The following is an 18467-nucleotide window of genomic DNA, read 5'->3' on the forward strand; positions in this document are numbered from 1 at the left end:
TAGGACATGCTTTGCATCCTTTGCAACAGAACCGAGTAGTTCTGGCTTAATAGCAGGGGCTCATGTTTTTGTTGCTCTTGTCTTTTAATCATTGAGTTGAGAAACTAGTTTTTCATAAGAATAAGAATATAGAAATAGTAAAATAAGTTTGGTAGGTAGTGATTAAAATTGATGCTTTCTGATGTAATTGTCAGTATAATCTTTAAAAAACCCTGTATTTCCTTCGGGGTAGGAGATTGGGGAGGGGCTCAAGGAGCTGGACCCTGCGATCAAGTTCTCTCTCCAAAAGCAACATTCCTTACTTCTCTTGGCTGCATTTACAGGGGCAGTGTCCTTCCTGTTCCAGGAAGCTGGTCTTGTCATCTAGAATTTCTTAAATTTGGAAGATAGGAAATCATTTCTCTTGTCTACTATTGGAAGAAATCATTTCTCTTATCTACTATTGGAGAAGTAGAAAACAGTAATTCTTTAGCTTTCCTAATACAAGTTTTTTTGTCCCATGTGCCCCCTTTCTCTCCACATAGAACAATTGTTCTTAACCAACTGGAATTTTGAGAGCTTAAGACCTGGTATTTTTTAGATCTGTGAGTACAGCTATAAGTAAGCACTAACCATTTACCCTGTATTTTCTCTGCTTAACCGCGGTGGTGTGATTGTGTTTTATAGCTGTTTACTCTCTTTAAAATGACTGGTTTGGTTATTGTTTCCTTCACATCTTATAAACCATTCTTACCTGTTTTTTTTCAAGGAGGCCTAGGAGGAGATTCAAATTCCGTTTTACTAAGTTGGTGTTCACTTTGTTGTCCATTTCCATGAGATCAGTGCACTAAGGCAAGGACCAGTATTCATCATATGGTTGATCCTTTGAGTTCAAGAGCATCACATTTATGCTTGTGTCTTATCTGGGGTCACTCCCAGTTCAGATGCTTTTGTCTCCCTTCTACCTTGATTGTCACCTGTCTCTTCTAGTTTATATTTGCAAATAATAAGGATCTCAGTGATAGAAAGTTCAGTAGACTAATGATGAAAATTTGTGCTATAGTGATTGGCAGTGTAACCATACCATAAAAGGAGGCTTGTGTATTCGTCCTCTAATAACTCACTTGAGAGAGATACCCAGTGGGGTCCAAGGCTCTCCTTGGGAGCCCTCTTTAGGGATCTATCAAGGAGGATGTGTGTGGTCATGAGGATGTGGTTCATGTGGTCTTTGAGGAGTCCTACCAAATCCCCTTTTGAAGCAGGCAAGAATAGAAATTGTAAGTAAATAAAAATCTCCAGAAGAATTTGTTTTCAGGTCTTGACACTATATTGAATATATTAAAGAAAAAGTCCTAAATGATTTATGTAGGAAAGAAACCATTAGCTCAGTTTACATGTATCTGGAAATATCTCGACTCCATGCTTGTCTATGGTCCACATATCCTCCATGGAAGTCCCTGTTGTGGACACTAATTCTGCGTAGAGCATGGCTCCATTGGACTTCCTGGCACCCTTGTAGAGATGTTCAGGGCACCATGTTGTGTTGGATGCCCTGCCTTGTCCCTGAGACAGCAAGTACCCTCATACACATACCCTCACACACTCTGTCTCTGTGGGAGAGGCAGTGGATTCTGCATTTACCTAGTCCTTGCCTGAGTCTCCTCAGACTCTCCTGAGGTTCTGCTCACCTTGGACGTGGTGGGATGGTGCTTCATCCTGCCACACACTGCCCTCTCACCAGTCCTGCTTCGCCAGTCTTCCCCATAAAAGTGTAGTTTTGTATCTTTGATGTTTGCTTTGAAAAGTTATTTTAACTGGAGATTAGCCATCTATATATCCATCTTACCAACCATTAAGAAGGGTTACTATATAAAATCTCAAGTGGTTGGCAGTTTAACACGGATTCCTTCCAGTTGTGTGTCAGAGAGATCTATGGGATTTCCATAATAGTAGTTTTTTTTTTTTTTTAATTTAAGGATAATTGGTTTCCAGTGTTTTGTTGGTTTCTGCCATACATGTGTCCCCTCTCTCGAACCTGCCTCCCACCTCCCATCCCTTCCCAACCCACTATGTTGTTACAGAGCCCCGGTTTGAGTTCCCTGAGTCATACAGCAAATTCTTCCTGGCTATCTATTTTACATATGGTGGTGTATATGTTTCCATTCTACTCTCTCTGTTTGTCCCACCATCTCCTTCCCTCTTGTGTCCACAAGTCTGTTCTCTGTGTTTGCATCTCCATTGCTGCTTTGCAAATAGGTTCATCAGTGCCATCTTTCTAGATTCCATATGTATGCATTAATATTTGATATTTTTTCTCTTTCTGACTTCACTTTGTTTAATAGGCTCTAGGTTCATCTACCTCATTAGAACTGACTCAAATGTGTTTCTTTTTATGGCTAATATTCCACTGTATATATGTACCACAGCTGCTTTATCCATTCATCTGTTGGTGAACATCCAGATTGCTTCCATGTCCTAGCTATTGTAAATAGTGCTGCGGTGAACACTGAGGTATATATGTCTTTTTCAGTTATGGTTTTCTAAGGGTATATGCCCAGTAGTGGAATTGTTGGGTCACATGGTAATTTTATTCCTAGCTTTTTAAGGAATCTCCGTGTGTCTTCCATAGTGGCTGTATCAATTTACATTCCCACCAACAGTGTAAGAGGATTCCCTTTTCTCCACATCCTCTCTAGCATTTATTGTTTGTTTATAGATTTTTTGATGATGGCCATTCTGACTGGTGTGAGGTGATGCCTCATTGTAGTTTTGATTTGCATTTCTGTAATAATGAGTGATGTTGAGCATCTTTTCATGTGTTTATTGGCCATCTGTATGTTGTCTTTGGAGAGATGTCCATTTATGTGTCCTGCCCCTTTTTGATTGGGTTGTTTGTTTTTCTGATATTGAGTTGCGTGAGCTGTGTACCAGTTTTTTTATTGTGCTTTGGCAGAGCTCTGATTTGAAGACAATATGATGCCCTTTCTACATAAGAATTGTGTGCAGAGGTCAGTGGCTTCATATTAATATCGAGACAGAAACTTTCAGAATAGCAGTTTAGGCTTTTTGTACTTTTTATGGGAAACCTAACTCTTTGACACATGTTTCCACCTTAACTTTATAGCCTCCCTTTTCACATTAGAAATTGTATCTTATTTTTCTATGAATATATTCTTGCTAATATATGTAGGTTTGTGCTCTACATTGAGAGCAGTGTTTCCAAGAGTTTCAAAAGCTTTAGCAGCTATCTTCACTTTTCTCTTATCTTTTTCTGGATATACTCTTTTGAGCTTTGGACATTTCACATCATCTGCATGTGTTATCTCTGTGATTACACTCTCTAGGCCTGAAGCAGAAAAGGAAAAAAATAAGGTTGTGAGAGCCCAGGGAAGCCAGGCAGGGGGAGCCACCCCATGAGAGCTATAATCTAGAGACACACCTATGATCTGAGTCAGGGGGCCACTGCCAGGAAGGAGCAGGGGAGACAGCCCCCACACCCTTGCACTGCTAAGCCCAACTGGGAGTTAGGTGGCAAGGGAGGCTGGGTGACACATTCTGAAGTGTTGGGTTCCCCAGGCCCAGGATGGAGCAGAGAGGAATGGAGAATGGACTGGGGGTTGGGCACATGGAGAATAACCAGCATACTTAGATCTATTTATGGGTGAGACTCTATCATCATTTGAGTTTTTTAAGAAGTTGCTGAGATATTTTTAGTTTCCAAGATGTACATTGTCGCAAGTTTAAAACTTGACAGGGGGACCGTCAACTCTGGAGCTAGAGATAGACTCTGTTAACATCATTTAATAGAAAGTGAAACTTTCCTTTCTTTGTAATTTCTCTCTGGATCTGGGTCTGCCATTTAGTTAGCTCAGATTTAAGAGATCTTATTTAATGCTGCAATTTCTGTGACCCAACTGGGAGAGATTAGTATGTGCATTTTGGAGATGAGAACTTCCAAACTATTACAGGTATGCCTGCCATCAGATACTTTTTAACACTTCTCTGAAAGAGAGGAGGAGAGGATAAGGGCCTTTACCTTTGATGCCTGAGCGAGTGGATTCTCGTAGGGAAAATAGGAAGACACAGTTTGATAGATTACCACTGTAGAGGAAAAAAAATGTGACTTTTCCTCTAATTGCTCTGCGATGAGAGCAAAACTCTCCCAGATCAAACCATCCTTAGCAATAGCAATATTTGCAGCAAAATTTTTGGAATGAATAGTAAAAATTGTCTTTTATTTAAAAAAATAATGAAATTGCTATTCATTTAAAAGCATTCTCACCTATCTCAAACCGTAATTTGGTCCTTTAGATAGTTACAGTAGATCACACTGACCTTACTGTGATACCAGCTTCAGCTTTCAAAGAGAGGACAGGGTTTTCCTCAGGATTTATATTTTGTATTTTAAACCAAGTAGGACGTGAAGCTTTCAGTCCTAAAGAAGACCTCAGCCCATTTGAAATAATGAAGTGTGAAATGGAGAAGAGAATAAATGGTGTCTTTTGGAGAGAGATTACCTGTTTAGGTCCCTGTGATCCAGTTAGAGACACACTCCTAGTCAGTGTACAGGAGGTATCTGACATACCCCAAGTATGCCACTTCTCTAAAACATGAGTGTTGATCATCACATTTTCCAGCAAACCTCACCAGGCAGTTCCCACTTCTTTTTAGAATATCATTTTCTTTTTTTTGAGCACCTTGCTAGAATTCGCATTCGTTGATTATACAGGCTAAAGACCAAAGAGACATAAATGCTTGTGTGTATATGCTGCATGGATCTCTGAGGTAGGCCATGAGTTTTACAAATAAAAATGAAGTTCAAGGAACAGAGTGATCTGCAAGTCTAAATGTCTCCTTCTGATGTCCACGCAGACAGAGTTATAAAGAATTTGCCTATAGCTCAGCTGTCTTGTTCTTTGCAGGCTTTCTACAGCACACACTCTTCTGAGCCCCAATATAGCAAAAGGATCTTTTCCCAGATGATCAGGTAGAAGCCGTGTTGGCAGCAAGTTAGCTGAGTGTTTAAGAATGCCGAAGCACTTCATCAGGACCAGTACTTTGTGGCAGAGTGACTTGATCTAAGCAACTTACTCTTAATGATAGATTACATGTGATTTATAGTCACATGTTTGAGAGAGAAAATTATTTTAGTCTTTGTGGTGTTTTAGTTGTTTGTTCTTTCTTGTTTTAGTAATACTTTGTGTGTGTCTGCTCTTGAGGGAAACTGATATGCTTCTTGTTTCTGACACAGAAACCAAGCCAGCAAAAGTGCGGCTTTGCAGTCTCACCACAGATCTAACAGCAAAGATATCCAGAACCTAGGTGTGGCTCTGCCCCGGGCTGATGAAGGGCTTCCTGCCAACGAAAGCTTCCTGAATGGAAACCTTGCTGGAGCTACTCTTAGTCCCATGCACACCAAAACCTACCAAGCCGGCAGCCAGCCTGGGTCTACCAGCAAAGATCTAACCAACAACAACATTCCACACCTTCTCAGCCCGAAAGAAGCCAAGTCAAAGACAGAGTTTGATTTTAATATTGACCCAAAGCCTTCAGATGGCCCAGGCACGAAGTACCTCAAGTCAAGCAGCAGATCTCAACAGAACCGGCACTCGTTTATGGAAAGTTCTCAGAGCAAAGCTGGAACGCTGCAGCCCGGTGAAAAGCAGAGTCGGCACAGCTACATTGACACCATTCCCCAGTCCTCTCGGAGTCCTTCCTATAGGACCAAGGCCAAAAGCCATGGGGCGTTGAGTGACTCCAAGTCTGTGAGCAACCTTTCGGAAGCCCGGGCCCAGATCGCAGAGTCCAATACCAGTAGGTACTTCCCATCCAGCTGCTTGGACTTGAACTCTCCCACCAGCCCAACCCCCACCAGACACGGTGATACAAGAACTTTGCTCAGCCCCTCGGGGAGAAATAACCGAAGTGAAGGCACTCTTGACTCACGCCGAACCACAACCAGGCATTCTAAGACGATGGAGGAATTGAAGCTGCCTGAACACATGGACAGCAGCCATTCCCATTCGCTATCTGCACCTCATGAATCCTTTTCGTATGGGCTGGGCTACACCAGCCCCTTCTCCTCCCAGCAGCGTCCACATAGGCATTCCATGTACGTGACCCGGGACAAAGTGAGAGCCAAGGGCTTGGACGGAAGCTTAAGTGTAGGGCAAGGGATGGCGGCCAGAGCCAACAGCCTGCAGCTCTTATCACCTCAGGTACGACTCAGGGCCTTGACCAGATGTGTCGGCTCCTCAGGGGAAGGTGGTTCGGGGATGTGATGGGTTCGGTGTGCAGTTATCCCTACTGCAAGAGGTTATACTTTCGTGATAGGACATATTTAAGGAAGCAATATTTGAAAGACTAATCTGTTAAAACAATTTTTTTTTAGTTATTTAAGCTAATTGTTGAGTACTCAAGGGAACTCAGAAAACTTGCTTTTCAAAATCTGTTCCCTTTCTTAAATGTTCCTTTCTGGCGTATTTTGTTTAGAGAACAACTTTTTTCATTTGTTTATTGTTTCATTTATTTTTATTGAAGTATAGTTGAGTTACATTGTTGTGTTAATCACTACTGTATAGCTAAGTGACTCACTTATACACACACATATATATATATATGTATGTATGCATACATTCTTTTTCATATTCTTTTCCATCATGGTCTATCACAGGATATTGAATATACTTCACTATATTATACAGTAGGATCTTATTGTTTATCCATCCTGTATATACCAGTTTGCATCTGATAATCCCAAACTCCCAGTGCAACCCTCTCTCACCCAACCACCAGTCTATTCTCTCTGTCCCTGATTCTGTTTCTGTTTCGTAGATAGGTTCAGTTGTGTCATAGTTTAGATTCCACATAGAAGTGATATCATATGGTATTTGTCTTTTTCTTTCTGACTTAATTCGCTTAGTATGATCATATCTAGGTTCATCCATGTTGCTGCAAATGACATCATTTCATTCTTTTTTGGGGCTGAGTAACATTCCATTCTGTATGTGTACCACATCTTTATCCATTCATCTGTTGATGGACATTTAGGTTGTTTCCATGTCTTGGCTATTGTAAGTGGTGCTGCTATGAACATAAGAATGCACGTATCCTTTTGAATTATAGTTTTGTCCAGATATATGTCTAGGAGTTGGATTGCTGGATCATATTGTTACTCTAGTTTTCCGAGGAACCTCTATACTGTTTTCCACAGTGGCTACACCAAGTTACATTCCCACTAACAGTGTAGGAGGGTTCCCTTTTCTCCACACTCTCCCCATTATTTGTTATTTATAGACTTTTTATTGATGGCCATTCTGACCAGCGCAAGGTGGTATCACCTTGTAGATTTGATTTGCATTAGAGAATCCTATTTTTATTTTTACAGAATTCATCAGCTATCTGGGTAATTTTCTCAAAATTCAGTGTGACTTCTTGGAGATTTTCTCTAATCTCTGTAAACTACATTTGCTTAAATCAAACCCTTTTGCTAATACCTTACTCAATATCTAAACTGAATTGAAAAGGTTTAAATTTATCCAGAACTGTGGGTAAATGTAACTCCAGGCCAAGATAGATGTTAATTTTCAGTCTTTCTGGATTGTTATTACATCTCGATGTTTTTAGCATAATGTTCCTTCCATCTTACTGTTCTTCAGACTCCAGAATTGACACTAATCTGTTTAAAAGAAGTAGCATTCTTGTAACAGAACCCATATCTTTTAAAATTAATTAATTAATTTTAATTGGAGGTTAACTACTTTACAGTATTGTAGTGGGTTTTCCCATACATTGACATGAATCAGCCTTGGGTGTACAGGTGTCCCCCATCCTGAACCCCCATCCCACCTCCCTCCCCATCCCATCCCTCAGGTATCTCTCTATCATCCAGCCGCTGAGCATTGCCTCTCATGCAACGAACCTGGAGTGGCGATCTTGTTCACACATGATAAAGACATGTTTCGAATTCTATCTTTATATATCTATCCTCTACTCCTCATCCTTCTCTTCCAGAGTCAAAAGACGTACTTTACATCTGGTCCTTGCTTCTCACATTATAGGGTCATTTTACCCTAGTATTTTTTCTAAAATTTCAATTATATGCGTTAGGATCGTTATGGTTTTTTCTTTCGTGACTTACTTCACTCGAAATAGCACCATTTTCACCCACTTTCGATTAAACTGAGTTCAAAGCATTCTTTTTAGATGCTGAGTAATTATCCGTGTCATTTATGTCGCCCAAACAGCTTTCTATCCATTTGTCGGCTGGGATGGACATCTAGTTCTTCCATGTCCGCTATTGGAAACAGTGCTTGGAGAACATTGGCGGTGACACATGTCTGCTTCAGGTCTGATTTCCTTTGGTGTTAGGCCCAGCAGGGATGCTGTGTCGTGTGGTGATGCGATTCTATTTCCAGTGTGTTGTTTTTTTTTTTTTTTTTTCCAGTTTTTAAAGGAATCTCCACACTGTTCTCCATAGCGGCTGTACTAGTTTGCATTCCCACCAACAGTGTAAGAGGGTTCCCTTTTCTCTGCACCCTCTCCAGCATTTATTATTTGTAGACGTTTTGATAGCAGCCATTCTGACCGGCGTGAGATGGTACCTCACTGTGGTTTTGATTTGCATCTCTCTGATAATGAGCGATGTTGAGCATCTTTTCATAGAACACATATTTTAAAAATTATATTTTTGTGACATGAAACATTCACCTGCATCAAAGACATGAAGGTGGAGAAAAAACAGTAGAAGAAAGGAGTATTATGTAGGAAAAGTACTCCCTTTTTAGAGGATACAAAAATAAGCTTATCAGTGTGTATCAAAGCTCCAGCAAATAAAATGGACTCTGCAGTGGGAAGCTTAGCAAGATGGGTGCTGGGGAGAGGGAGATTGTCAATAACTAAAAGCTAAAAGCTTGGACTGGAAAGCCAGGCAGACCTGGGTTTGTATCTGAGTTCTGCAGTGTGCTTTAAACTCTAAATCTGGGGATTTCTCTGTGCCTTGATTCCTCATCTGAATGTTGTTGTGAGCATTAAACATGGTGTATAAAGCACTGTGTGCCCTATGCTGGGCACAGAGTAAAGGTTTTAGTTTGTTGCTACTGCTTCTGGGATGATGGGGGCTGTTCTTGAGACACTGAATACCTTCTGTATGCTGGGTATCCTTGGCAACTTAAAAGAGTCTGAGGCAAGGTTCTTGCTCTTGAGAAATTTATCTTCTCTTAGAGAAGATTAAATTATACATGATAATAGTGAAATAATTAAGAACCAGATTTCTACGGCACTGGCTATAAAAAGTACTTGAGGATGGGGAGAGATCATTGTTAGCAGGAGCAATCAGAAATGGCTTTTGGAGCAACTGGAGGTCTTGTTGGAGCTCAGATGTGGAGACAGGTTTTTTGGTTGAAGGATGAAGATGTATTTAGGCCTTTACTGAGCTAGACACCATGATAGGCTCTAACTAGAAAGATCAAGATGTGGTCCCTGTCCTCTTAGAATGTATGGGCCGGGTGGTGGGATGACACTTGCCAACACACAGGTGGTGACAGTGCTGTGAGACTGCGTGCCAGGGCTGTGCCGGAGCTGTGCGCGGTGCAGGGAGGCACAGGCCCAGCAGGGACTGAGGGAGGCCCCCAGGGGGTAGGGGTGGGATCTGAGCAGAAACTCTGAAGATGTTGGGGGCTTCACCAGGGGAAGAAAGTAGAGTGGGCATGAGGAAAGAGGCTCAAGGGAGGGCCAAAAAGACTATCTGGAAGAGAAGGAGGGTACTTGAGATATTAAGTATTAAGTAGCATGGTGGGATTGCAACTTGTGCCATGTGCCTAGCGTGGGAAAATGCAAGATGTAGACCCAAGCATGAGGTGAGGAGAATATGTTGTCTAAGTCAGTGCCAGTGGAAAGACAGAGAAAGAATGAGTCTTATAGGCTCCTCGGAAGTAGAACCGGGACTTGTGAATGGAAGGATTGAATATAGGAAAAAGGAAGACTTCAAAGTTTCTCTCCTAGGAGCTGCTTTTCAGAGTAGAAGAGAGGACTTAAAGTCATCTAATTCAACCCCTCCGTTGCGTGGATGAGCATGCTAAGGCTCTGAGAAGTTGGGTGGGTTGCCTAAGTTTATCCAGCTAGTTCAGGGTGGAGCTGGGATGTTGAGGGAATGTCCAGGTCTCTAGGCCAGAGTTTTTCACACTGTGTCGCGCCAACATGTGAAAGTTGAGGTGTGACCCTGGGCCCTTTTGCAGAGATGTTCTCCATTAGGTTGGAAGATTGTCTGGGGCCCCGGTGAGAAGAGACAGGAGATGTCATGATTGGAGTCAGAGCAGTGGTTGGAGGAGCCTCTCTAGAGAGAAGGGATCTCTAGCAGTCTGGCAGCTGCACATAGATTTACATGGAGGTCAAAAACAGTAAAGTGTGTTAATTTTAAGCACAGTGTAAATAGAGAAGAAGTAAGAAAAATAAAAAATTGTACCTTGGAGAAAGGACACATGGACTGGCTCTCTGCTAGAGAAAAGGCTTCATGACCCTGGTGGAAATAAGCTCATTATGAAACAGTAACTGTAGGCTAAAAACAGATCCAACCGTTACTGAATTTTAAGTCCAATTCGGGAAGTGCAATGCCAAACTGCAAGAAAGTACAAGTTTGAAGGCACAAAGATGGCAGACGGCTTGACAAGTAATTGAAGCTGGGAATAATAATGGGAATCACTCTCTTGAAAAGTACTGTCACCTTCAAGAGCAAGGGCACTGGACTGGCTCTGTCACTTAGAGTTTAGGTTAAGTGTAAGTCATTTATTTTCTAAGATACTTTTCTAGAGGCTTTTGTAAACAATGCAGGTGACAAAATTCAAATGAAATCCTGTCACAAAGTAGAAAGAAGAGAGGCTACATTGAATGATTTCCTGCCCGGAGTCCTTTTGTAGTACATTTGGGGAGTGAGGGGGAGAAAGAGAGAATTGTATTTTAAATTTTAAATAAACTATTTTTGACACGTTGTGTAAGGCTCAAGATAATACTTTCTGTGCATAATACACAGATACACAATGCAACTAACTCCTCTGAATGGCTTGGTAATTTTATTCCATAATTCTTTTTTTCTGAAGATACTTTTTCCCTCAATGAACACTACTGTGGACCAAGGCTGCTCTTAGCTTGTGATTCACTTCCTTGACAGAAAGAAGAAGTGTCTCTGGAGATGAATGCTGTCGCGATTGTTAAGAAAATACATGAAATACATAAACTACAATAGTTAGGGGATTTTTAAGACAGGAATTATTGAGGGTGCTGATTCAGTTCCTTGATCCATCCAAAGAACGTTTGTTTTCATCTGAATCTGCCATACATGTCCTTCATGAAAAATATTTTTGCATCTGTAGTTCTTTTTGGAGAACTCAGCCTAAAGTCTGCTAGAGATATTTTGGATTAACTAATAGAACCTCTGATTCTCTTCTAATTGAGTGCTGCTCAGAACCATGGCTTTCTAGATATTAGGAGGATGATTTTCTTTGTTTTTAATAATTAATTGAACTATTTTCAGAGTAATTCATTCCCTGCTTGCATTAACTTTAATGAGAATTTCACTTTCCATCTGTGTGACATTTGTTTGACATATTTTACATTCGTCAGATGATTCACTCTTTTACGGGACAATTTGTGTTTTAACCAACTCACATTTTTAATTTTAGCCAGTTAAGGTACTGGTTATACCAAATAAAACCCATGGCAATTTAGGTGATTTTCATCCCTACGAACAAGACACTCTCATAAATCCTTCTAACTTTGACTTTCAGCCCGGGGAGCAACTCCCTCCAGAGATGACTGTGGCACGATCTTCTGTTAAGGAGTCCTCCAGAGAAGGCACCTCTTCATTTCATGCACGGCAGAAGTCTGAGGTATGAATCTTCTAGAGTGGCTACCGTTCCTGATAGAACGTGTCTATAAAGATTGGTCATTCAGAATCATTACAGTCTGTCTTAAAAGATTTATCCATACCTAGTCTCCCACAAATAATTTGAACTGGCTTACAAAGTAAGCAGTTTTCCTCATGCCATAATTCTGAGTTTTGTCTTAAATAGATCCCAGAGTAAATTATAGATCAGTTAGGTACTGCTCTGAGTGCACAGGCCGCATCATCATCACTCTGCTGTTTACCTTTTGTCTCAGGGTGGCGCGTATCATGACCCCCACTCTGATGATGGCACCGCCCCCAAGGAAAATAGACACCTGTATAATGATCCTGTTCCGAGAAGAGTTGGCAGCTTCTACCGAGGTAAACCCAGCTCCTAGCACCCATCCGGGTCCTCTCTTCTCTCCCCCTCTCTACATCTCCAGGCCGCATACTCCCCTACATTCCACTGCCCTGACTTCCGGTCAGTGGCATTCTTACCTGTACTGCTGCCTTCCACCACATCTTCCTGCCTTGGGTCCCACTGTCTTAGTTCAGACCCTTGTGGCTTCTGGCTTGATTTCTTTGAATAGCCTCCTAGCAGCTCTCCCTGTCTCTAAAGTCACCATCAAAATGGTCCCTGGAATAATCTTTATGAAGCTGTGTTGTAACCACACCACTCATTCGATTAAGTCATAAAATATTTATCGATGTCACTTGTGTGCCTGAGACTTCTAATTTAGAACATCACTGAGCAATACAGCCAAAGGTCTCCACCCTCACAGAGCTCACATTCTCATGAGGAGGGAACAATACTAAATGTAATAATACATAGAGCAGTAAAAGATAGTAAATGCTACAGGGAAAAAAAATACAACAGGGCAATCCATCGCCCCCAGCCCCAGTCCTCTCTCTCTCATCTGCCGAGAGTGGCTTCCCATTGGCAACAGGACAAAATGTAAGTTCCCTCAGATGGCATTTTAGACTTTCTGTGCCTGGCCCTTGCTATTCTCTCCAGCTCTTCCCCCGCTGCTCACACAGGTTGTGCCCTCCTCTGACCTGAATGCATTCCTCCAGATGCTCAGACAGCTTGTTTCTGTCCCTTTTGAGAGTCGTCTTTGATGTCCTCTGCAGTGTGATGGCTTCCCTGCCCACCTAGACGAAGTGAAGTGTTTTCTTCTTTGTTCTGCTCATGGTCCTTTGTCTCTAACATAACACATAGCACATGGTATGGCTTCTTTACCTTTCTCTCTCACAAGGTTACAAGGCCCTTTACCTTTTCCTCTTTTACCCTCATTGACTAGGACACTACCTGGCAGTTTCAGAAATATTTGTTGAATGAATGACAGAAAATCTTCAAGTGTACTTGCATGACCTTAAAATTGTGTTTTGATGTTTAACAGACAATTGTAACAAATGTTTCAGGGGCTGAATGGATTTAAGAGAGATTGACAGAGAAAGACATCCCCTTTAAGGAGCTATGTAGTAATAGAGTGGGGGCCCCCAGGAAGCCCCAGCCCCTAGTGGGGAGACAGACAGCAAGCCCACCAGGGCACAGGCAAAGTCCTGGGTCCACGAGGCCCAACTTCTCATGATTCTGTTGATTTGGGAGGATAGCTGGGAAGGGCAGAAATTGGTAGGGAACATGGACAACTGCTTGGTCATTTTAGCTAGGAATCTGAGCTAAATAAATGCATACAAGTGTTATTCAGGACCTAAATATATATTGACTGATTAAGCTACTCTGTTCCCTCCTAGCCCCACACTGAAGAAGAGCATAAGGCATTCTATATACCTTTTGATGCATTTATTATTTTTTTTTCTGATGTCACGGTTACTTTAGAATCTTATGGGACTAAAATTTTAATTCAGATTAAAGTTAATTAAAACAGAAGTATTATAGTGTACATATAAACAAAAGTCTTTTCATCTCTCACTGGAAGTTTTACTTCCAAAATGGATCCACACACATGTTAATTCTATAGATGTCTAGAGAGTATATGTTAATATTAAGATGTTAACTAAGTTTTTAATTAATTAGTCCTTGACCTCAAGGAATACAATTTTATTTTGATTGCCAATTTATTACTATCAGCAAAGCCCCTCATAATTGACTTCAGAGTTTGGCAAGTAGAACATTTTTATTTTAGAAAGTCCAGAAATAGAAAGGCAAGATTTAACTAGGTGAAACATTTGGAGACATCTCTCATTTCAGTGATACTACTAAATCTAACCGGATGATGATTTAGTAGTATCATTGAAATGACAGATGTTTTTAGAATATTTCCCATTTTCACTCCTGCCGGCCAAGAGTCAAGTGAAATGGTGTCATTTGTCTTTACATACAGCCTGTGTATTCCTTTTGTGATGAAATTTTTAATATATTTTGATTTATGACCAAGCTTAGAAATTGACAGAAAAAGATGATTACCCCCCCCAAAGAAAAACAGAAAAGTATTTACTCACAAACATCATGGTTTGTCTTTTTATTTATTCCTGGATTGAATACTTAGAGAAAAATAGTATTTTTGTGCAAATAATCACATTTCTTTGGAATTGAGTTTAAAAAAATATAAAATTGATATGTCACCTCCCAAGTGGCAAGTCTTAAACTGTAGTTGGTGTATTACAGCACACATATTGTTAAGAATCACTTCAGACTAAGAATAGATTCTACATAGTTGGGTCTATGATGTAAGAAAGCCTCAACTTAAGTGAATGTCAAAATGGGGAGATGGGGATCATATTCATACTTTGAAATCTCCTATGATGTTCTCCAGTTTATCAACTGTTATGTTAATTTATGTCTTGAATATATATTGCCTGAGTTAATTGACCCTTGCAAGTTGCTGTCATAAGCAATTGGGGCAGGGGGGAGGGAGAGAATGTTCCCTGTAATGCCTCCATCCTCAGAAAACACAAAAGTTTTATGAAGGGCAAATGAGGATTTTGACTTACCTTTTTGTTATTTTGTTTGTGTGAGAGAAATGCAATAGAACAATATGAGAAGTGCTTTGATCAAAAGAGTACATCAGTGGCTTACCTTTTCTTTATTCAGTGCCATCTCCACGTCCAGACAATTCTTTCCATGAAAATAATGTGTCAACCAGAGTTTCTTCCCTACCATCAGAAAGCAGTTCTGGAACTAACCACTCAAAAAGACAGCCAACATTCGATCCATGGTGGGTATTTTAGCTTGTTTCTACTCTTCTTTTTTCTAACTGTGGATGTGAGATTTCACAGCAATTCTGGATAAACAGTTTAGCATTCTTTCTCCTACTAGGCCTTTCTTTCTCAAGAGAGATTGTTTCATAAGGGAAATGTGATTTGTCATTATTTGTAATGGTCTCATTCAAAATGTTCAGCATTTATGTTAAATATCATGTAAAAGAAAAAAAATACCCTGGGTCAGTGCATACCTCATAAGTCTTCCATCGTCGTCTTCTGACATGATTGACATCCTTTGCTGTCTTCTCCGCTTGTTGCTGTTGAATCATGTAGGAGACACTTTGCTTAGCCCTTGGTGTGCAGTGTCTCACTCAGTTCTCACAATCAGCCTTTGAAGTGTAGGGTAGCCTTTCCTCTCCAGATGAGGAAACTGCAGCTTAGAAAAGGTAAGGAGCCTGCCTGGTGCTGGACAGCAAGTACCAGGGAGGAGGTGAGCCGGGATCTAGACCCAGATGGGTTCTGACTCTAAAGCTCATGTCTTTTACTTCTGTGCTACCTGACTTTCATTCAGGGTGAAAAGAAAAATAACAGACCAACCATTTGTGGTACCACAAAAATGTACTGGTAGTCAGAGAACAGAATGATGTGCCAGTTTTGCTTATCCTTTAATTTTTGTGTCATGTGTAATAAAAATTTAAGGAGAGAATTATAACACACATCAAGTCTCATTAGCAGATTTTGTCTGGGGGGGTAAGGACTATATTTTTAATAATGTAGACTTTATAGTCTCAGCTGCCCAGAAAGACTTCCCAGAATCTAGATGTGAGGGGTGTTTATATATTTTTCATAGAGCTATTAAGTTCTCCACCAAGAGAATAAAATGGTGCCTCACTGTAAAGCACTGAATTGAGAATGAGACCAATCTGTCAGATTCTGTCTCTGCTGTGTATTGCCAGAATTCATACAGTTTGGACCCTGTTGGCAGGGTAATATCAAGGTTTCAGTGTTACCATGCCCTATAGGGAAAAGAACTTATTTTTACAGTAATAAAAACAGTTTTCTTAAAGCTATAAATACTTTTTCTTTTATAAGCACATTTTATATTTATCACCTTATTTATAAAATGAGAGTTTTAACATTAATGACTCAGAGGTTAGACTCTGGACATGAGATATCTTGACTAGTGTCACCTTTTGGCCATGTGAATTTAAGCTCTCTGTCCCTCAGTTTCCTTGTCTATAAAATAGGCTAAGAATAGGACTTCCCTCATACAATATATATGATCGTTAAATGAAGTAAAGCATCAAAAGCCTCTAGAGCAGTGCCTGGCACCGTTGTGACTTGTTAACATTAGCAGCAGCAGTTTTTACCTTTAATGTTCTCTAACTTCAGTATGACTTGCCAGGTGCCTCCTCTCCACTTAACTTTCCTGAAGAACTTCCATGAGTTCTTTCTCCATAACTTAGATAAGATCTACACATCAACTGGAGAGCACAGGTACAACCCTAGTTACCGACGTTGACAGTTTTCAAGTGGTTTTGACAAGCTGTGAGAATAGTGTCTAAGTTGTGAGAATACAGAAGTACAGATGGAATTATGTTTCATCTTGGTCATTGCATAATGAAGTGGTGATGGTTTAAAAGAGCGTTGATTACAGATTAGCGTGAATGAAAATTAGATAGGTTAGATCAAAACTACATCTAAATGTGGGACTCACAGTCTTAACAGCATATTATTTCTGACTTTTTGATAATCAGTTTAAGTAGACCTGGATATGTGTAGAAACCTAAAAACAATTGTTTTGAAAAGAGTTAGAGACACAGTTGGGATGCTAAACTTTAGACAGGTCTTCATCAAGTCATCTGATATTGCTATTATGAGGTTTGAGAGAATTCCAGAATTTCCAGGGAGGAATTGGATATATCCTTTTGTTCTTACTGCCCCTCATGATAGTGCTGCTATGATACTTCTCCCCCATGCATCGCATCCAACTTAATCTAAGTCATCCATTAAGCTTGACTTGTCTTGGATTTTTTTCTTGAACAAGATCTCTCATTGGTTCACCATATTTATATTTGAGAGAGTGCCATTTGATAACTTTTACAAAAACATGAATGAGCCTTGCCATGGTGACATAGTGAATTGCTCTTCCTAAATTATCACTGTCCTAAGGGCAGTCTGTTTCTCCTTGTTAGTAGTACTTTACATTTCTTTGGAGAAGGGGATATGTGTACAGGGCACACATTTCTTGCAACGGAAAAGTCAAGCTACTGTATCATACTTTAAAATGATAGTGTAGTATAATATGCAGAGCTGTTATTCTGGCCATCTCAACTGTCCAGAATCCAGTTAAGAACTGGGAGATAAGCCAAAACATTTCAGAACAACAAAAATAGGGTTAATACAGTCAGTTGATCATCTTTAGTAATGGGAAAACACCTCCACCCTCCCTGTGAGCCTGCTTATTCTTCTTCTATGTTGAGTTCTCTCAGTTGGCACTGAGTTTGTCAGGCAAGAAATAATCCCAGGTAACAATACGGTGTGCAGAGAGAGAAGGATCCTGAACAGTAACTGTAGAGAGAAGAGAGGTAGTTTGACTTTTCTAATGCTCTAAAGGGAAAGTCATTTCTGGCCGTTATGGTTTCATACATAGAGTAGATGTCCAGGTAGAGTATATATCTTTAAAATAGGCTGCTCTTACTTTCCATGAAAAGACAAAGTGTTTAGAAAGACTGCTGTCAAAATTGGGTTGAAAATTGACACTTAAACAATAAACCAAATTAATTAGAAATCCCAGTAGTTAAGATAAGTGAAGAATTGCTGTCACTCACTTGCACAATCCCAGGCTTTCTCTTCTTGTAAAGTTATGAATACATTGGTATCCTTTATTGTCATTATAACGCACAGAATTATTCCTGTAGAATTAGTCCCTGACTTTCTACCGTCAAACGTTAGCTGACTGACCCTAGTCACACTGGCAGGGGGAAGGAGGTGACAGGGAAAGAGTCACAGTCAGCTTCTCTTTGATGCATCTTCTCACTGCTGCTCTTGAGGGGATTATAATGGAGCTCCCTGGCCCTCTGTCTAACTGGTGGGTCACTTGCCTTGAGTCTGTGAGCAGCTTGAGGTCACACCCCTTGTTTTAGTTTTTCTCTGTATCTCCAACACCTAACACTGATCCTGGCACATACAGAGTACTCTATAAATGTTGATTGGATTTGATTCAGTTGGTTTTCATTCCTTCCTTTTTTTAGGTGTTTCTTTTGAATCCTCTTTCTTTTTAACCCCTTATGGAAATAGTAGCTATTCTGTTAGATAATGTTTGAGTGCCATGACTATTCAGGAAGGAGACTGTTATTATTACCCACCCCTCTCCCCCCAGCACACACATATACATATATTCTTCCCCACATCATGTTTGCTCCACCCCCCCCACCCCCCCACC

General features: G+C 40.5%; 1 protein-coding gene across 3 annotated transcripts in view; it reads left to right on the forward strand.

The window, feature by feature from the left end:
• CDKL5 (cyclin dependent kinase like 5) overlaps positions 1 to 18467 on the forward strand; it is a 174433-nt gene that overhangs the window by 137323 nt on the left and 18643 nt on the right. For all 3 annotated transcript variants that reach the window (XM_043458021.1, XM_043458023.1, XM_043458022.1), the window contains 4 exons: positions 5231 to 6197; positions 11760 to 11861; positions 12133 to 12238; positions 14913 to 15036. In XM_043458021.1, coding sequence (XP_043313956.1) covers positions 5231 to 6197; positions 11760 to 11861; positions 12133 to 12238; positions 14913 to 15036 — 1299 coding nt within the window. The remainder of the gene's footprint in view (positions 1 to 5230; positions 6198 to 11759; positions 11862 to 12132; positions 12239 to 14912; positions 15037 to 18467) is intronic.

This window comes from Cervus canadensis, chromosome X (assembly GCF_019320065.1).
Source record: "Cervus canadensis isolate Bull #8, Minnesota chromosome X, ASM1932006v1, whole genome shotgun sequence".
Taxonomy (NCBI): domain Eukaryota; kingdom Metazoa; phylum Chordata; class Mammalia; order Artiodactyla; family Cervidae; genus Cervus; species Cervus canadensis.